This window comes from Phyllostomus hastatus, unplaced genomic scaffold, assembly GCF_019186645.2.
Source record: "Phyllostomus hastatus isolate PE091 unplaced genomic scaffold, TTU_PhHast_1.1 phas_scaffold_21, whole genome shotgun sequence".
NCBI classification, from domain to species: Eukaryota; Metazoa; Chordata; class Mammalia; order Chiroptera; family Phyllostomidae; genus Phyllostomus; species Phyllostomus hastatus.
In genome coordinates, this window is record NW_025334017.1 from 24,390,921 (window position 1) to 24,412,817 (window position 21,897).

Genomic DNA, 21,897 nt, shown 5'->3' on the forward strand with positions numbered 1-21,897 from the left:
GAACATTTACGGAATCAACTCCAAGTGGGCTGGAAGGAAAATGTGAATCAGCTGAAGTGAACCAGTAAGGACATTACTCAGAAAACGGGGCTGTCTGAAGAAAACCCCGAGGGAACGATCCTATGTAGAGAAGTACTAACCCACAGAAATCTACAGAAGTGAGACAAGGTTAGGGATGGTAGCGATGATGTTTACAGGGGGCGAAACAGACTCCGGCCGGACCCTGGGAAACTCCACCCACTACGGAACTCGGCGCCAGCCCCGACTCCCGGGTCTCCCAGCATCCCCGAATCCTTCCAGCCCCGCCCCTCTTCGGAGGTCGCGGGAGAGGTTGAGGCTGCGCAGTAGCGCGCGCGTAGGCGGAGCCGCGCGCGCCGCGGTCAGCTGACTGCTCCTGCTGGCACGTGACTTGCTCCTTTGGCGCTGAGGACGAGGAAGCCTTGAGGCCGGAGCTTGGTCTGGGAGGGATGGAGCGCTGAGCCGTTAACGTCTGCCAGGCGGCCCGCCTCCGTACCTGTTATCTGCTGCCAGTTCCTCGTCTGACACCTTCCTGGGTTAGTGAGCGATGGCTACCCCAGTGGGCGCCCTGGCCAGGCCGAAGCTTGCGCTGCGGTCGCTGGCCGGGAAGGATGGGGGCGGTGCGGGGCCCGAGGCTGTGGCGTTGGAACTTGCTGGGTGGCTGTGACTGGTTTCTCGGTACAGGTTCTTCGTAACCTTGGACCCAAGTTATGTCTCTTAGGAAGAGGAAGGAGGGGGAAAGCGAAAGGGGCTACTCAGTGGCAGAGGCAGAAAGGAGAAACACTGCGAATCTGGGACATTTTTCCTTGGATGAGGTTGGGGGTGGCCACAGAGTATCCACGCCCCTTTGATTGATGGGGATGAAGGTGGCAGAGTGGCCCAAATGAGGACCTGGGCTGATGTGTGAGATCACAGGGAGCGCAGGTGCTTTTTACAAGGTGTAGGAGGATGGCAGTTTAAAGGGACTGGGAGCCCTTCCGTGTAGGGGTCCCTCGCAGAGGACGCAGAGTCCTTGTAGGCAGGGGGAAAACAAGAATCCAGAGAATTCAAACCATTCGTTAAAATGGGGGAAGGGCAGGCAAGAAACCCCTGAAAAGAAACTTGAGGGGAGAGTCACATGCGGCAAATTGAATCACTGACAAACAGGAGTTAGGGGAAACTAATACTCTTTTTAGACATAAAATGTGGTATGTCGGAAAAACATTTCAGTGGGCGCTCAGTACTCAGCAATGCTCTGGGAGTGGAGGAGCAGATGTAAACAGTTCAGGCTGAGGGTTTGCACCAGTGTTGGGGAGATAAGTCACACACATGACACATTGAAGTACTATGAGGTTACATGTAATTATCGAAAAGAATGTTAAGTGCTTTGGAATTGTGGAGCAGGCGCAGATGTATGGACTGGCCCTATCACGAAATATCCCGGAGGAAAGGTAATGGGTTAGGTTTTACCAAGCCCGTGGGATTTGAACAGGTGGAGAGAAATGGGGAGAACTTCTAGGCAGGAAAAGCCGCAGGATTTGAAGACCTGAAGATGAGGGGAAAAGTATTTCTAGGGGAGTCAGAAGTCTAGTTTTGTGGTGGATTTGAATTACGGAGAAGTGGGAAATAAAGTTGGGGGCAGGTAATGAAGACTTTTGAACGATTTATTTACTTATTCAACTAATACGTGTTGAGCCGTGTACCAGGTACTGTGCTGATGCTAGGGTTTAGAAAACACACAGGATCTCTCATAGAACTTACAGGCAAGCGGAGGAGATGGATTTTTAATAAATAATTGTATAAGTCTGATATTTGCTTTGAAGGAATAACAGAGTGATGTGAAAGAATTTATAAAGGACATGACCTTTATAGAAGGTTCAAAAAAGGCTTTTTGGAGGCTATGAGTTTCGAACTGACATCTGAAAAGCAAGTGAAGATGTAAGTGAAGTCAGTCCAGGCCGAGGGAACAGCGTGTGTTAAAGTCCTGAGGCCCTGGCTGGTATGGCTCCGTGGATTAAGCACTGGCCTGCGCTTAAGGGTCGCCAGTTCGATTCCCAGTCAGGGCACATGCCTGGGTTGCAGGCCAGGTCCCCAGGTTTTGCTCACATGTCGTTGTTTCTCTCCTAGCCTTTCTCCCTTCCTTCCACTCTCTTTGAAAATAAAATCTTTAAAAGAAATAAAAATAAAGTCCTGAGCTGTGAGGAGGAATAAAGCTGTTGAGATGTTGTAGGGGGACTAGCATGACTGAATCTGGAGGGAGCCATGTATGACTGGTGGGCAGGTGGGGGAATCCTGGGGTTAGGCCCAGCAGGGCTTTTATTCTTAAAAACAGAGGGAAACCAGAGATTATAGACAGTGAAGTGAGCCAGATGTGGATTGGAAGAGAAAATTTTGTTGTGAACGTGGAGGATGCGAGAGTACTAAATGAAGAGAGATCACCTCAAGAAGACATTGTAACTTTACCAAGAGATGGCAAAGTAGTTGAAACTTTCCAGAAACATTGGAAGGCAAAATACTTTATCTCTTCCCAAAGGTAATTAAAGAGAATGTTTAACTATATTTTTAGAGGCTAAGGATTTGGGAAAGGGAGAGAATGATTCTATTTGCACTTTCACCGGGGGTTGTTACAGCTACCCCTAAGCAGTCCTGAAGTGTGCAGGGGAGCCTGGGCCATTTGGGGTTGATGACTTCCTTGCAAAAATCCATTTTGGCCTTCCAAGTTTATCCTTTGGTAATGTTATCTACTCCAGAATGTCTTTCGCTGAAGAATAGTCACAGGGAGGACTTAGTTACCTTTCATGTTTATTAGCACAGGTTTTTGAGGGAAGTAGATGAAAATGCTATTCACTGTATAAATAGGACTCTATCTAGGACTTTGCAACTAGGAAATAGATAAAGTAATTTGTCTAAGTCTGGCATAACTTCCAGGGTAGCTGGTGAATTGTTCCTGTTGATTACCTATGTAGTGCTTAACACAGTCACATCCAGAGAGAATGGTCAGTTTCTTGAAATGCACTGTAGTCTTTGATTCAGAACTTGGGGTGAACTTTTCCTAGTAGGACAGCTTCAAGGGATTTGGCAGCTAGTGGTCAGTGCTTTAAAGACTTATTTCTGTGAGCCTGGGTGATGCTGTTCAGTTGGAGGTGATAATGAACAGCAGAGGTGAGCTGATAGTGCTCAGGTCGTCAGTCGGTTCTTTCTGCAATAACCAAATCTCAGAATGTGCTGAAGACTGAGCCTCAGGGTTGTGTCTCAGAGTTCCTGGATCTTTATGTTTTGGTATGTTTCGCAGGGACTAGACTAGATAAAATCCAAAAAAAACAAAACAAAACAGTACTTGGGGTCCGACTAAAGTAAATGTTGAAAGTTAGGTGGTTAGAGTAATTCTGCTTTTAAAACTGTGCAGGAAATGCTCATTTTTGTTGGTTGGCATGTTAGTCTTTAAGAGCCTCATTTACATTAGTTTTTAGAACCTAAAAAGGAACTTTGGGCTTCAAAAGACTGATTCTCTGATCCCCCGCCCCACAATCCTCCCCACCCCCAGCTTATGAAATAATTCCATTAGCAAAAGAACAAAACTGGAATGCCAGAACAAACCTTTGCCAAAGGATCTCCTTGTAGCCCACGAGTCCCTGAACAGTCTTCCTTTGGACCTTGAATCTGCTTAGGGGTAACTGCAGTTGTGTAACTACGTACCTCCTAATTAAATTTTTGTTGTCTGTATTCTGATCTGTCTGCAAGAGTAAATCATTTTCACTCTTTGGATGTGGATTTTTATACAGTTTTCATTGTAAACTAATTCATATTAAATTCCCATTTCACTGATGTTTTTAAGACATAGGAGAAACCATTAGCATAATACCTTTGTAAAGATAGCTTAGGCAGTGAGCCAGAGCAATCTAAAATTTCCTGCTATAACATGAGTGACCCTTGGAAGTAGAAATTTCAAACTGTATTCTTTTTTGTTTTTAAAGATTTTATTTTCTTATTTTTTAGAGAGGGGAAGGAAGGGAGAAAGAGAGGGAGAGAAATCAGTGTGTGGTTGCCTCTCGTACGCCCCCCACTGGGGACCTGGCCCACAACCCAGGCATGTGCCCTGACTAGGAACCAAATCCGCGGCCCTTTGATTTGCCGTGGGGCACTCAACCACTGAGCCACACCAGTCAGGGCTCAAACTGTATTCTTGATAATGAAACAATGATTTTCCAGTTGGAAAGCTACTTCAAATGCTGTATCATCATGCAAATCTACTGAGAGGAGTCAGGTGGGCAGTGGAGGAGAGGTGCTTTGGTTCCATCTGAGAATAAATGATGGAGCATTGGCTCTACACTTAAAATGATATGCGTGTGTATTTGAAAATAAGTGCCAGGTAAATGCAAAAATGGTGTTATGTAAAAAGAGATTGATGTGTCTTTTAGGACATTTAAGCAAGCTATTAATAAATAGGAAGTTACTTGTAAATTAAGCTGATGAGCAGGTGGATTAATTTTACCATGAAAGGATTTCTTTATGAATGAGCCTGTGAGTTAGAGTTTGGCAATGGGTGCTCTTGGCATTCAGACAGTCCCTTGTTTATCCCCCATTCACTAAATGCTGATAATGACCCTCACATTGGGACAAACTAAAATGCTCCATTTCCAGACTCCTGGAGGAGAGGGGTGCCATTTGGTTGCAAAACCCCATGAGTGGTCATCATTTATTTGTTGGACAGATAGATATCTGAGGGCTTGTTAGTGACAGACACTCTCCTGGATGTTGGGAGTATGGAAGTTAAGAGGAGTTGAATAAACCAGCGTGTAAAATGTATGTTGTTGCTAGCTGTGTGACCCTGGGCAAGTAATTTCATTAACTTTTCTCTCATTTGAAAGTGGGAGTGGTGATAACATCTTTAAAGAAATTAAGCACAAAATTGCTTAGCATAATTAAAGTGCTTATTACATAGTACGTATTCAATAGGTGATTATCCTTACCAGTAAACAGAATCTCAGGCTTACTACAGTGATGAACTGAGGGAAAACTAACATGTTTTTAGTCTTTTACTCGATGAATGTCAGGTTAGAATACATTGTGTTAGAGATAGCAGCACCTTCTAAAGCAGGCGTGTTGAACCTTTTGGAATCTCTGCACCACACTGGAAGAAGAGTTGTCTTGGGCCACACGTTAAATACATTGTAACACATAATCACAAACAAATCTTAGTGTTTTAAGTAAATTTACGATTTTGTGTTGGGCTGCATTCACAGTTGGGCTGCAGCCTGGGTTACATGCAGCCCATGGGCTGCAGGTTGGACACCCTTGAGAGAATCTAATGAAACATGGTATTGTGGTCCAGTCACTACTCTAAAATACCAGTCTGAAAGAAAAGGGAAGTGATATTTTGGGAGCCATGAGTGTAGATTCAGGGAATCCCGTGGCATGGAAGGAATTGGTTGCTCCTTGGGTGGCTGCTGAGTTGCCTGTGGTGGAGAGGAAGTCTCTGGGAACTCAGAAGGCTCTGATGATTACTTTCAGTAATAAGTATACAGTGCCCTCCTCACCATGCCCACCAATTTATCCAGCTTTACCAGAAATTACAAGAAATTTTCTGACATTGAAAATACTCTGTATTCTGTCCTCCATAAATTAAATAAAATTGTGCATTCCTTGACAATGAAAGGGTTTACCCAGATTTTGTTTTGCCCTGTACTTGATTTTATATATCATATTGCTTTTCACGTTTGTTTTTTTTTTAGGTTTGCAATCTCCCATAGACAGCATGCAGTAAGTCAGTTGATGTATTTAAGGTTTCCGAACTACATAGGACAAAAATCATTTCTGTATTATAGGGCTCACAGTAGTGTGTGATTCTTGATGATACGGCATTTAGTCATCTTATTAAAAAATATTTCCCATTTCTTGTAACATTCATTATATAATTACTATAATCACAGAAATGCCTATTTTAGTACAGTGGTTCTGAAACCTGACTTACCTTCTGAATTATCTGAGGTGTACTTAACAAGAAAATAGAAAAAAAAAGAGTCTTGGGTCTCACCCAATATAGATTCGTGATGTTTAGGAGCAGACGAAGATTCTGGATATCATAATCCAGTTTCATCTTATAGATGAAATCTGTACAGCCAGTGATAGGCAGAATTGAGATTAGATTCCAAGTCTTCCGTTCCTAGTGCGGTGCTCTGCCCATGACAGTGTGCTCCCTGAAGCCGGTATTGGGGTTTCTCTGGCTGTAATTCCCTGTGAGATGAAAAGGCTGGTACCAGCCTCGATCTCATGCTTCAGACATAGCTGCTGCTAACAGCCTTGCCCTTCTGTGTTGTATTATCACCAGACTTCTTTCTGCCATGCCATTTAATGAGTGGTTTCTGAACTTTTCAGTCTTTTCAAGAGTGAGGATACTACCCTACCCTTTTTATCTTTGGGTGTTTTGTGGGGTTGTTTGTGTGTTTGTGCGCTTACATGTAGTAATTTATTATTTAAAAATTAAGAAACAAATATACAGAAAGAATGTAAACAAACATAATCCACTCCCAGAAAATAATCCTTAACAGTTTTTTAAAAAGTAATTTAATGTTAATACCGATATATATCCTTGTTTCCTTTCTTAAAGTTGGAAAAAACGGTCAAAATGTGGGCACATATTTATGGCTCTTTTTTAATTTTTTAAAAAAGATTTCACATTTATTTTTAGAAATAGGGGAAGAGAGAGAAACATTGACGTGCCAGAGATACATGGATCAGTTGCCTTTCCCACATTCCCAGCTGGGGTCCTGGCCTATACCACAGGCATGTGCCCTGACTGGGAATCAAACCAGCAATCCCCTGCTCTGACAGTTCATAGGCTGGCACTCAGTCCACTGAGCCACACCAGCCAGGGCTATGGCTCTTGATAAATATTGACAAACTGCCTATCAGAAATTGTCCCACTACCCCCTTTTAATCAAAGCACTTTTTTAGGCTCTCATGTGATAAAATTTTAGATTAAGGACATATTAATGATGGCAAATTTTATCTTTATTAATGCTTTAAAATGGATTTATATTTTATAGCTTGCCATATATCTTCAAATCAATGACACATATGCATGTGTAGGACATTTATTCAAGCTGCATCTGTCTTCTTATTTTTAATGAGCATGAGCATTATTTTCTTATTACCAAAACAGTATATGCTCATTGTTGTGCCTTGTTCTTCACACAGTATTACTACATTCTTTCAGCCTAGACTTGTTACATTTTTCATGTTTTGTTGTTGTTACTCCTGTTTTCTATTAAGTGTTAAAATATGGGGCTGAAAGGGACTGGGATATTGCAGCTGAATCCCAACATAGAAACAAACAGCAGTTTGCTAGCAAAACCAAAGACGAGTAGTTCATACAACAAAACTGGGTAAGACTTTGGTGTCTAGGTGATGGAATAACTGGTGATGTATTTGCTTTCCCACCATAAAAAAAATATAAAACTGAACAAAATGCATGAAAAAAACTGCTTCCAGATGTTGGGTGACAGGTAGTATAGGAACTGAGAGATAAGAAACAAATGAAGTGAACGCTGTAATCCCTCTGGCCTCTGCCTGAGGGTCTACTCTCTGTGGACCACGGTTCAGGAAGGGAAACCAAGCCAAGCATGTTGTCTTGCTGAGTTGAGGACACTGGAGTTGGGGAAGGTTTATCTGGCTGGAATTTGCAGGTCATATTGGCAGAGAGGAGGGAGGAAGACAGGAATCTGTATGGGGTCTCTGGAGAAGGGCTAGCAAAAAGTCATTAGAGAGCTTTAAACTAAATAATTTCCAGGGCTCAGGGGGCTGAGAGGCATTTGCATGCTTGAATACCTGGACCATTCAGTAGAACCCCCAGAAGGTCAGACCTTAGAGCTAAATGACCCCCAAAGTGCAGCCTTGGACCATCTGAACAAAGTTTAAAAATAAGCCTTGAATGGATCATGCTGCTCCTCAAGTGACCGGACTACCTGGCAGAACAAAGTACAACATTCTTAAAAAAGGAAGGCAACAAAATCCAATGATCATCATTGTAATGTTGTGAATTATACATGTGCTCAGTGATGTAACAGAAAACATGAACATAATGGGAAAAGAAATGGAAGGTTTAAAAAAATGGAACATATAAAGGTGAAAAATATATTTAAGGTGAAAAGTTTATGAGATGAATATCAGATTATTCTAAAGAAAATGTCAGCAAACTAAAATACACAGCAAGAGACCGTCCAAACTGAAGTGCAGAGAATAAAACAACTAAAAAAAATGGGACAATATCAGGTGGTTTAATGTGTAATTTCCATCTCAAAAGAAGGGAAAAGGAAGCAGAAAAAGACTTGAAGAAAATAATGGATGAAGTTTTTCCAAATTTGATGAAAACTAAATAAAGGTCAAAGAAAATCAGTGAAGTCCAAGCAAGATAAATCCTCGACTTTGGCACTTTTTTTTTTTTTTTTTTTGCTGGTGAAAAAGGTTTATTTAGATGCCAGCAGTCTGAGAAGATGGGACACTCTTGTCTCAGCTCATCTTAACATCTCAGTGCAAGCAGAGGCTTTTATAAGGAGAGAGTGGAAGCAGAACAAAGAAATGGGGGGGGGGGAGTTGAAAAGTTCTTTACCTGCACACCACGGAGTCCATTATGGTAAGGACCTCAGGGACCTCAAAACTGGTCAATTGATGGTCTAGTGTGTGTCATTCAGGAAGGTCAGCAAATCTCCCAGAACTGGGATGCCCGAAGGTCAGAGTCTATATCTTTTGAGGTTAGTTCTTAGGAGGCATATTTTTCTTAAGCCACAGAAAGTGTATACAGAATTGGGCAAAAGTAAGTTTACAGTTATTCATATGGAAAATAATACAATAATTAATAAATAATAATGCAAGAATAAACTGATTTTTATACTGACAAATGTAAACCTACTTTTGCCCCACCCTGTATTATACAAGGAAAAGTTAAAGACTTCACAGAACTAAGTATTGGAGAGCATGTGAAACAAACGGAACTTGCATACCTTGCTAATGGGGATAGCAAATGTTATAACTACTTTGGAAAACAGTTTGGCAGTTTCTTATAAAGTTAAATATATGCTAATCAGTCAACTCAGAAATTCTACTTCCAGATGTTTATCTGAAAGAAATGAAAAAATATTTTTATAGCACCCTTGTTAATGGTCCCAAACCAGTAACAATCCAAATTTCCATAAATGGATGAACAGATAAGCAAATAGTACATTCATGTGATGGAATGCTAAGCAATAAACAGAATGGACTGCTGCTGATAACACTGAACATGGACAAATGTCAAAGACATGCAGAGCAGAAGAAGCCAGATGTAAAAGAAGACATAATGTGTACTTCCATGAATTGGCAATGAAACTCTAGATAAGGCAGAAGTAATTCTACAGTGTGACAGAAAGCAGAGGAGCATCTGCCCAGGTCTGCCAGCAGGTAGGGACTGACTGGGACTGGGTGTGAGGAAGGCTTTGGGATGACAGAAATGTTCTTAGACTTGGTTTTGGTGGTAGTTACACAGATGTATACATTTGTCAATAACTCACGAAACTGCCCTTCTAATGGGTGTATTTTATTGTATATAAATTATATTTCAGTACAGCTGATTCTTGAAAAATACAGGGGAAGCGAAGAGGGCTAGCCAGTTATAAGGAAGGTACTTTATATTATCTCATTTTATCCTCTCAGTTATTTATTCGTTCAAGACTATTCAACAAATACTCTTTGAAGTTCTACATGCCAGCCCCTGTGACAGGTACTGAGGATACAGTTGTGGGCAAAAAACTATCAGTGTTTCCACCTACCCTAATGGGCAGCTTATTTGGAAGAGGGATGTTAATAGAAAACGTCCCTCAGGAAGGTGCTATGAGAGCATATAATACATTTATTTTTAGCATGGAATATATGCTCTCATATGTTACGTGACATCAATATATATTTTGTGATATATCTCATAATATATGAGGCACTTTCTGTGCCTTGATTTCTTCATTTGTAACTACTACCCATCTGACAGGGTTGTTTTAAAAGTATTCGGTGACTTAATACATGGTGCTAGTAGACAGGAAGTGCCAAATAAGTATTGCCTGCCGTCTTGATGACGCTTGACAATTCTAATTGATACCTGCGCTAACTCAGGAAACACTGGAGTACGGCCAGGTTTGGGAGAAGAAATAATGAGTTTGAGCAGAAATGTTGGGTTTTAGGTGCTTTTGAGACACCCAGTTGGAGGTATCCTATAGTCAGTTGTGGAGACTTGTTGGGTACAGCTCTAGAAGCAGTGGAGGGGCTTGGGCTGGAGATACAAATTTGGGAGAGCGTTCAGCATCTAGACTGGAAATCGCCTTGAGTATAGATAAGATTATACTGTAATATATACACGTACATTCAGATGCACATATAATAGGGGTCTTGGACCTAGATCTGAATCTTGAGGAAACATTTGTCTCCAACATTTAATTGGTATATCTTTTTAATAATACTCTCTTTTGTTTAACATACGATTTGCCTGTATTTTTGCCTGGCTTCCAAAATACGAGATGAAACAAAAGGAAATAGTGAAGAATAAAAACAGAAGTCATATGAAGCCATTAGAGGAGGTGGAGGAAGGTGCCTAGTTTCTTGGCGAGATGATAACCAGTGGACACCAACTTTGACCCTTTGTTTCCATGCAACAGAGAGAAGAAGGGGAAGCAGCATGGGTTTCATTTTCTGACCATGAAAGCGTGTACACTGTATATTCATCTGCAAAGATAAATTTTGTTTGGAACTGAGCTTAAATTGTTCTTACATTTCAAGGAGAATTTTTTTTATGTGACTTGCATAGATGACAGGTAACAGTGGACATTGTTTTAAAGACAGAGAAAATGGTTTTGCAAAAGACTTACTGATGCTGCCCTCATGGGCAGTTCTTACATTTATCCTTAGATGTTTAAGTTTAAGTAAGCTTGTATTTCCTGTGGGCTCTTTTCATAGTTTGCTTTGACTAGGGGATAAAAGAACTGAGACCATGGCTTTGTAAAGTACAGATAAGTTTTTTTCCGAAGCCCTCTCTTATATTTTGACTGAGTTCACTCTTAAGTAACAAAGTCTTAGTAATCTGCAGCTTAACCAATTTTTAATTTACAAACTAAAATTAGAATTTGTTTTCTGAAAGCCTCTAAATAAAAATGATTACATAAATTTTTTGGTCCTTTTTTTCTCTAATTAGCTATTTTGATTAATTGAGTCACTTATAATTACATTTTATTGATTCATAAAACAGGTCTTTATTAATTGTGTATGCTGGCTTTTAGGGCTTCAGAGACAATATGATTCTAGCCCCTCAGGATTTCCCAATATGGTGAAGAGGCAAGTATGTTATTAAAAAAGAGGGAGGATAGTGTGATAAATGCATAATAGTGGCATTTGTAAGATAGTAAACAAGGTATCTCCCATCCGGGATACTGGGAACAGCCTTTGGAGGCAGGATAGGTTGGGGCAACAGCTAATACAGTCAGGAAGGGAGGGAGGTCTAATGGAAAAGAGAAGATATAGGTACATCATTTTATTTATTACTTCTAACAGTTCTGTGAGGATATTTGTAATATTCCACTTTACAGATAAGGAAACTAGTAAGGCGTAGGGTGGAGTCAGGGTTTTAGTTATGAGAGACTCTAAAGTTTGTGCTGTTTGTGCCAGGTTTCTTGAAGATCTAATTTTTAAAAAAATGCTTTTCTGTTTGGAGGAATCATTGTTTGTTCTAAGAGACAGGATAGTTTTGGAGGCTGGATGATACTGTTTTAGAAATGAAAGCAAAATGGAGAGGAAGTCTAGATCCCTCTATCTGGTAGCAGAAGTCACTCGGCCTGCAGGGTACTCTGAGCCTGGAATCAGACATGGGGTAAAAAAGGGTTTAGGGCTGTGCATGGATCTCTCTTCCAATAGGAGAGCCCAGGTAGGCTTGGGTGCAGAACATTTCTCCTAGCGTGACACAATAGAAATAACATGACCTTTATAATCAAACTCAATGAGATTTGAACCCTGTCTGCTAGTTGTGTGACCTTGGTAAATGACTAACCTCTCTGAGTATTACTAGCTAGATAGATTATAGGGCTGGCATGAGAATTAGATAATGAATGAGAAGTGTATACATAACAGTATGAAATATGGAAGATATCTTTTCTGCCTTATCTCCAAACAGGCTCCAGAGAGAGCTCCATTTAAAGGATGGACTTAGAAAACATAATTTTCCTAAATATTTCTGGACTTCAGTTTTGTTTAGAATTATGATATCATTTTACTTGATCCTGATAAAAAAGCTCAGTGATGTAGGATAGGGTAGGTATTTATAACGAGGAAATAGGATCCTTTTTCTAAATTCTTGAAATCTTTGGAAACCTGTTGGATAGAAGAGATTTTTCTAGAACTCTAAATGGTATGATAGTGACATCTACTATGATAATGCATATTATTACAGCTTCAGTTTAGATAATTTAACAGTATCAGGAAGGACTTAATAATTGATTTCATCACCTGCCATGTTTTGGGAGAGAGGAGGTATAAAAAGTGTCATCAATTATACTTTAACAGAACTGTAACTGAGCAAACTGGGGCTTATTCATGTGGCACCTTGATGCGTGACCCTACAATTAGTGTTCAGGGAAACAGGTTTTCATTTACAGGATTCCATCCTCGGGGCCTGAGAGCACTCCTGCTCGGACCCCTGTTCTCCCTCGAGACCCAGCACTTCCCTTGCTCCCCATCAGGCTGTAAGCCAAAAACATGCCCAAAAGTTCCCCATATCTTATCTGTTCTTAAGCTGGCTGTGCCCACAGTTCTCCGTCCCCCCTGGAATCTGCGCTTGTGGGTTTCAGAGTTGTCATCCTCTCACAGCAGCTGTCTCCTTCAGGATCTGGGGTATGTTGTACTCAGTCTCCGTGTAGTAGTCCAGGAAAACATGTGCCATGTACTGGATCATGGTGGAGTCCAGGAAGGCACAAGTCCCAAGAAAGTGGCTTCTCTGTATATCCTTCAGAGAATTAGAAGTCTACAGTCTCAGCATTCCTGGCCACAGTTCAGCATTCCAGGCATCTCCCACTAATTCATGCTTGGTTAGACGGGTTCCCACATAACCCTATAAGTTTTTCTGGATCCTTGCATGGCTCCATTAGCTCTCTCCTTACACCCTTTCCTCAGCCTGCATGGCTGCCTTCCTTACCACCCCAGGCTGCATGGCAGAATCCTGACTACAGATTGCACAGCCCCTTGCTTCCTTTCTCAGTGCTCATAGCCAATCCCCTACATCATTGCTCCTTCCTCATGCCTCCCCTCCTCATGGTTGGTACCTACTCTCTCAGCCCCTGTGGCAGACCAGCTCCCTCTCTTTCAGCCCACCCTGATTTTAAATGCTGACCCAGAGCTTCCTATGTGCCCTCATATCTGGCCTCTCCTACAATATGCTACTTTTGCCAGTTCCCTCATATCTTTAACCTCCTTTTGGCTGCCATCTTTAGTCAGGGCAAGAGTACCCCATGACACAGGAGCTTCTGTCTCCCTGCTGTATAAGCTGTCCTTTGCAACCTCCCGCCCCCCCCCCCCCCACCACCTCATGAGTCATTACATATTCTGAAAGTCACATATGCCTTTTGCTCAGGGTTGTAGCACAGCTGTCAACTTGCCATTGTTGTGAAAAGTATCTTCCTTCTCCCAACCCTCAACCATGGACTGTGGGGAATATGCTTTGTTATTTTGGGAGACCCTCCGCTCTGCATGATGTTACAGGACCACTTGTATAAATAATTAAAAATAAGGCCTCAAGTTTCCAAAACTACGATCACTTAGAAGATCTGGTTTATTAAAAGATGTTTAAAGATACAGTATATTGGATTCAACTGAGAACTTCAAAGTTCAAGGTTGTTCTATGATTGGTATTTCAGCTAAAAAAAAAAGCCAGATTTGTTAAGTACAAGAATATTAGATCCAGAGACCAGAGATAAGGAGACGGCCAAGGCCAAGTGGCCAAAGGAAAGTGGAAAGGTGGAAAGGGAAAAGGTAGCAAGTTTTGGAGCGGCTTGGGGAGGTGACCCAGCTACAGTGGTGCAGTGGAGAACAGGAACACAATGATAAAGCAGGTGTAGACCCATACCATTTCATTAGGAATTCAGTTTAAAAAGCAGTGTAGACAAATGTTGGTATTAGTACAGGTGTAGCCCAAGCTCTGACTTTTGCAACACTATACAATTAGAATTGTTAAATATAATGACCTGAAAATATTTCTTAAAAAATAATTCTGAAACATCAAAACAGTTGGTGTTCAGAATATTACTCTTGGTTAATAAGATTAGAAAGCATATCCACTAGGGTTAAAACAGAAAAATTGTGCTTGGAGGATTCACTTGGTATGTATTTGGCTAGTCCATTTGAAATTTCACTGAAGTTGTATTTTTTGTCAGTTTGCTAAGCATTGTACTATTTAATTTATCATAAATTAATTACATTCTTATAACAAGTTTTAAAATACTTAATTTTGAAATAGTTCCAGTATACAAAAAAGTTCAAATTTTTCAGATTAACAGACATTCACATACCCACTACACAGATTTAACAGGATTAGGATTAACATTTTGCCAAATTTAGTAATTTATTGCACCAGGCAATTTACTAAAGAAAGAAAGCTAAAGAAGCACCTTTCTCCTATGTATGTTTTTGAACTTCCTGTAAGCATATAGTTATGAACAATGTATACCATTGTGTGGGAACTTAATGCTGGTAACTGCTTTTGAGAACAGGTTGGCAGTACCCAATAGCGGTGATGTGGGCTTTTCAGTTATCTCATCCACAAGGTCTGTCCAGAAAGTATCCAGCCACACAATATGAAAAATAGAGACATTTGAAGAAGAAGATACAAGATACAAGAAGTGTTGTACATAGGACAATGACACCTCAGTCCCCTTCGAAGTAGGCACCTTGGAACCTCTCACAGTTCTCCCAGTTGTCATCAGCTCCTCCATCCAGTTTCCCCAAATCTCATCAACATTCTGAAATCTCTTCTCTTTCAAAGGTGATTTTAGTTTTGGGGAAAGCCAGAAGTCACAGGGCACCAAATCTGGGTGGTAGAGGGGCTGAGTCACCTGGGTGATCTGATGTTTCACTAAAAAAACTGCAAGAGACATAATGCATGAGCAGGCACATTGTCATGATGAAGCTGCCAATTACCAGTTTTCTATGGCTGCGGCCTTCTGAATCATTCGAATAGTTTCTGTGGTAGAATGTTCAAGCTGAACACAATTTTGTTGCTCTACTCAGTCATTTTGAATGTGACAGCCTCACAGTGCACATGCTCACTCAATGGCATCTACTGCCCCTAGTAACCAACCAGTACAGTGAAGTTATCGTTCACACATGTGCATTCCAGTTTGCTCTTCTTGGCTGCCAGGTTACATCAATATCGTGCAAATTGTTCTCATTATATTAACAATGGTTGGTCTTTTTCCAGGCTAATCTCATCATATATAACAGACCACCCTGGAATTTAGTGGCTTACACAGTGATTTCTAATTTTTCCTGGTTCTGTGGGTTGTCTCGGTGGTCCTTCTGCTTGTTTCACATGTGCTCATTGATGGGACTGTGTTCGGTTGGGATATTGGCTGGTCTGGAAGCTTCAGGATGGCCTCACTCACCCTTGCCTGTTTATGCTGGTTGTCAGCTACAGTGTTACTGTTTCTGTGCCATGTGGCTTCTTATCTTACATAAGCTAGACTGGCTTCCTTCCGTGGTGGTGTGAGGGCAGCCGTCCAATAAACAGAGGTTGAAGTTTCAAGGTCTCTTGAGACCTGGGGGCCCTGAACTTACAGTAGTGTGGTGTTTTGTTGGTCAGAGCAAGTTACAGGCTATCCTAGATTCAAGGGTAGGAGAAAGAGGCTCCACCTTTTAATGGCAGGAGTGGCAGTCACATTACATAGGAGCATGGAAAGACTTGTTGCCTACATCTTTGAGATAACTCTACCACATTATCGTACTCTTCCGCTGAACTTTTTTACTCCTGTCTGTCCTGGAGAAACTCACAAAAACTCGTGAAGTACAGAGTTGTTCACTGCAAACTTGTTTATAAAGCAAAAAAGTAATTTATTGCTATTCATCCAGAGGAAAATAGATAATAAATCTTGGTTTGCTCATAGAATACCATATAGCATTTAAAATGAATGAATTAAATTGATAGGTATTACTATAATAATTCTAAAAATAGGTTGAGTGAAAAAAAACAGGTTGGAGAAGAGTATGGGTAGGATTATATTTATACAATAACTTTGAAGTTTAACATTTGAAGTTTCTCATGTAGGCTAACGAGGTTTTGTTTTTGCTTTTGTTTTAAATCAAAGCTTATTTTTGGATGTCCTCCTTAGAACTTGGTGTTTGAGTGGCTGCCATCCTTGGCGAGCCAGTTAAGTTTGCCGTTTTTCTGGCTGGACCAAGTGCTTTGTCTGGTCTGCTCATCACTAACAAGTCTGTGTTTAGTTGTTGGCCATCTGATTATAGCTCTTTGTGCAGCTTTATCACTATTGTGGGAAAAATCATCCTAGAGTACAGTTCTTGAGGTTACTTATTTAATACCACCGTCTAAATTTATACCAGTTTAACTTCTCCGAGTTTGTTATCTGTGAATGGGGAGGATGGCACGTATCTCATAGAGGTGTTGGGATGACTGGGATAATCGTAAAACATTTAGAGCAGTACTGGTATTTGGTAGATGCTCTGTAAACTGAAGTTCAAAAGAGCACACAAGCAAATAGGATGGCATCTATGTTAAGTTCATTTTCAATTGTGCAATGACTAGGTAGGATTACTTTAATTGCAGTGGGCTTCTGAAATTACGAAAGTAAATTATGATGAACTATAATTTACATTTTATATACACTTTTAGATTTTATTTATTTTTAGAGAGAGGGGAAGGGAGGGAGAGAGAGAGGGAGAGACACATCAGTGTGGGAGAGAAGGTTGCCTCTTGCGTGCTGCCGATGGGGTCCTGGCCTGCAACTCAGGCATGTGCCCAGGCCAGGAACTGAACCGGTGACTTTTAGGTTTGCAGGCTGGCACTCAGTCCACTGAACCACACCAACCAGGGCTATAATTTCATTTTAAAGGAGATTTAAGTTTATCAAGTTCTTTATAAATTTCACTGATTTTGTTATCGAGACAACTTTGTAAGAATTTTATCTTCTGTCTAAGACTTCAAGTGTCAGAACAGGCTAAATAAGCAATGGTAGTGGAAAGCTAACAGTGGTTCTACTAAAGGCATATTAAAGTGGAAATAATGATATTTTCATTTTTATGATTTTTTTTGCTTTGTGTACTTAGATTCTGAATACAGTTGTCTCTGGACTTATTTTTTACATGCGCATGTGCGGGCATGCAGGAGCAGGGGAGAGGGAGGGAGAGGAAGGGAAACGGAGAAGGAGAGAAAGAAAGTGGGAAGGAGAAAGACTGTAGAAAGTTGGTTCTTAATGGATCTGGAACTCTTGGAAAAGGAGATCCACAGACTCTTTCTCTCTCAGTTCAGTACTGTTGTATCCCCCACCCCAAGGTCATAGATTTAAAAAAATAAAAGGCTGATTGGGAAGATTTTTATTTATTTATGTTTTTGCAAATTTATAAATGTTTTATGGCAGCTAAGTATATGCCAGAGATTTGAGAATCCTGAGGTTGAATGTGGATTTAAATGAACCCCATTTGGTTAACCTCGTAGGGTTTGCTAACCCAGATGCGGCAAGTTTGCTTGGTGGTTACTATTCAACGGCATTGATTCAAGTTGTGCGTGTTTTTTATTTCCTATTTTCGTTTGTGTTTTAAAAGTTTAAGATAAATTTATAAATTTGTGACTCTCTGACTTTTGTGGAATGAAACTATTAGTGGTCATTATTTTGGGTAGTCCAACTTCTTGAATGAATTCCCATTTTAGGATGTTTTCTAATTTTTTTAAAAAATTAGATACTTCATGTATTAGGTCTTCATCATCTCTTTTATATTATCATAAATAAGTCACATTTTACCATTTATATGGATTTACTTCCAGGTAAGTAAATTTGACTTTGCTTGGGATCATGTGCCAGTGGTAGATGCGTTTTGAAATATGACTCTGAAATATTTTAGAAACAAGTGATACTAAATTTATTTTCTGTTTTATTTTATATTTCAGAGTCTCTCTTGATTTTGGAAGAAATACTGGATAACAAACATGACTGAGTTCTGGCTTATATCAGCTCCTGGGGAGAAAACCTGTCAACAAACATGGGAGAAATTGCATGCAGCAACTACAAAGAACAATAATCTTGCTATTAGTTCAAAGTTCAACATTCCTGACTTAAAGGTAAAACTACACTGTGCAAAATAGTGTATGAAGGACAGTCGTGTTTCTGTTTACCTTTTGGTATAAATGAGATAATAGGTTCTTTCTCTAGCCATTGGCTAGAGAAACCTCTCTTGTTCTTTTCAAGAAATTGAGATTTCAGAAGTGAGCTACCAAAACAAGATAACATTTTTCCTAAACATTTGTGCTTTTCTAAATTAAAATTTAAATTGTAATGAGAAATCTTATGAAAAGATGTGATATATTACATTCACAAATATGACTTTGAGGAGGGGAAAAATCTTAGTAATATATATTCTTAATATCACAGTGATCCACATTTCTGTAATTAAATTCATATAATGCTCACTAATGTTTTACCATTGTACCTCTTTAATCATGCTTGGAAAATTTAACCTAATTATTTAATCTAGTTAATCAATTTAACATTTATTAAATACCAGTAACCTAGCAGTCTCAAAGTGAAGCAGGTTGTTAGTGTAATCATTTGACTGACCTTTTGTAAAGAATGGAAAAGATCATGACAATTTATATTTTGCTAGGTAACTAAGAAGTGAGGCAGTTATACACAGCACTCAGTATTCAAATATTTCTTAAGTATTTAAGAAATACTTAAATTGACTGGTTTTTATAACAATATTTTGGGAGTTATGAATTCCTTCAAGACATGGATACAGATCATGGACGTTACTTCCAAAATATACTCATTTATGCACATACAGTGTTGCATATAAATTCATTATGTACCCTCTCATGCACAGTCATGGACCTGTGCTTAAGAGCTGCTTTTGTAAACCGTGGCTTCGAGTGATCCACCATCACTGGGCAGTACAAGCAGAGGCACGGGCCAGCCGTTGCAGAAACATCGAGTCTGAAACGGTGGTTGTAACCCTGCATTAGAGGATTGTCTTGTAGATATAAATAGCTTTGAAATGTCTGGCAAGCATTTTTTAACCACACTTGCACATTATGAAATAAAAAAAAGGAGGACATAAGTTTTGTGGGCCCTTCAAATTAAGTGTTGTATCATCTTGTAAAAAGAAACCTAAGTCATAAACTGCTGTGTTGCCTCTCTAGGTTGGCACACTGGATGTCTTGGTTGGTCTGTCGGATGAACTGGCTAAACTGGATGCATTCGTAGAAGGGTAATGTACCTGTATGCACAGATCAGAGCAAAGTGAGGGTCACTGTCATCAGGCTGCCTGGACATTGGGTTTTTTATCACATGTATAATGTGCTTATGGAATGGTTTTAGATAAGATGACTCTTTCTTTGTAATCAACTTTGTGGTGATACAGTTTACATACAATAACATATACCTGTTCAAAATGTGAAATTATCATTTTTATTGAGATACAATGTATATATCATACAATTTACCTATTTAAAATGTACAATGCAGTGGTTTTTAGTATGTTCACAGAGCTGGGCAGCCATGACCACAGTCTGTCACTCCCTGCCTCCTAATTGCTCACTCTGCTTTCTGACGGTATGGATTTGCTTCGTCTGGGCATTTTGTTGGAATCCTGCAACATGTGATCTCTTGTGACCATTTTCAAATAAGTGGCATCAGGAAAACATTTTTTTAAACAATGGTTTCTCTTAAAAATTTTTTAAATTTTATTAAAACTTACAGTGAATCCTGAGGCATATCATTTTCCATTGTGTATGACAGTTTATTGGCTGGCACCTAGAAACAGTACTTCTTTTGAAAAATTCACAATGGGAACTGACAAAAGGGAGAGAAACTAGTTGTTGAGTGATATATAAGGGTAAAAAAAAAAAGGAGATGGTGACCAGTCATTTTTGTTTCCTCATATCTAACTCTAAGATGGTTTAAGTTCCAAGCAATAATACTGTCACAGTGCACAAGAATATTACTATTACCTCAGCCACTACAATTGACAAAATTAATTTATAATTAATTCACCTATAAAATTTAATCTAATAGTGTTTTCAAGGTTCTTCCACATTGTAGCATGTATCAGTATTTAATTTCTTTGTATTACCAAATAATATTTCATTGTGTAGATATACCACATTTTATTAATTTATCATCAGTTGATGGACATTCAGGTCATTTCCACTTTTTAGCTAATATGAATAAAGCTGCTATGAATACTTGTGTATAGTTTTTGTACATTCATAATGTTTTCATTTCTCTTGGGTATGTACGCACCTAGGAGTGGAATTGCCGGGTCATCGGTAACTCCGCTTTTAACTTGTGCAGAACTGCCAGGCTGTTTCCCACAGGGGCCACACCGTCTGACAGTCCCCCAGCAGTGTCCGAAAGTTCTGATTTCTCCATAGTCCTTTTTTTGTCGTTGTTCTGTTACAGTTGGTCCCCAACACTTGTTAACTGTTCACCTTTTTGGTTATAGCCATCCTAGTGGACATGAAGTAGTATTTTATTGTTTTTGATTTGCATTTTCCCGGTGGCTAATGATTGTTTGTTGATCGAGCATCTTATCATGTGTTTATTGGCCATTTATGTTTCTTCGGAAAAAGGTCAGTTTTGGATCCTGTGCCCATTCATACATTGGCTTACTTGTCTTTTTATTATTAAGTTATAATATTTCTTTATATATTCTAGATACCTATCAGATGAATTGCAAATATTTTCTCCCATTCTGTGGGTGGTTATTTTCTTGAGACTGTCCCCTTTGAAGCACAAATTTTTTATTTCAATGTCCAATTTAGTTTTGTCCAATTTAGTTTTAATTTCATATCTAAGAAACTTTGCTTAATCCACAGTTATACAGTTTTATGCCTATTTTTTCTTCTAAGAGTTTTATAGTTTTAGCTTCTACGTGTAGGTCTTTGATCAGTTTTGAGTTTATTTTGTATAGGGTGTGAGATAGGAGTCCACCCTCATTCCTTTACACGTAGACGTCTAGTTGTTCTAGCACCGTTTGCTGAAGACTGTTCCTTCTCCATCGAGTTGTCTGGGCACCCTTGCCAAAAGTCAGTTTGAACATAAACACAAGAGTTTATTTCTGGACTTGCAGTTCTATTTCATATTTCTCTATTCCATATTTCTATTTTTGTGCTAGTACCACATTGTCTTGATTATTGTAGCTTTGTAGTAAGTTTTGAAATGAGGAAGTATGAGTTCTCCAATGTTGGGTTTTTTTTCAAGATTGTTTTGGCTATTCTGGTTCCTTCCATTTCTGCGTGAATTTCAGGATCATTGTATCATATTTCTGCCAAGAAGTCAGCTGGAGTTTGGGTGGGGATTGTGTTGAACCTATAGATCAGTTTGAAGAGCATTGCCATCCTAATAATATTGATAAGTCTTTGATCCATGAACATGGGATGCTGTATAATTTATTTGAAGACGGTGATGCTTTTGTTTTCAGAATTTAGTTTCATTAGAAGAATTTTTCTAACCCACAGTTTCAGTAGCTTTTAGAATTTAGTTATTGTGTATTTTAGCTGAAGTTGGGTATGGGATCCTTGATAACTCTCTGCATTTTGATTAATTGGCAGAATCAATTCCTTTACTTTTGGTATACATAGCTTTTAAATACTTAGGCTTAAGTAAATAGGCATATTTT

General features: G+C 39.6%; 1 protein-coding gene across 1 annotated transcript in view; it reads left to right on the top strand.

The window, feature by feature from the left end:
• Positions 1-396: 396 nt before the first annotated feature.
• Positions 397-21,897, top strand: part of ATP6V1C1 (ATPase H+ transporting V1 subunit C1) — a 38,130-nt gene continuing 16,629 nt past the window's right edge. Inside the window, exons 1-3 of the mRNA XM_045861504.1 lie at positions 397-554; positions 18,170-18,340; positions 19,418-19,485. Coding sequence (XP_045717460.1) covers positions 18,209-18,340; positions 19,418-19,485 — 200 coding nt within the window. The 5' untranslated portion in view covers positions 397-554; positions 18,170-18,208. The remainder of the gene's footprint in view (positions 555-18,169; positions 18,341-19,417; positions 19,486-21,897) is intronic.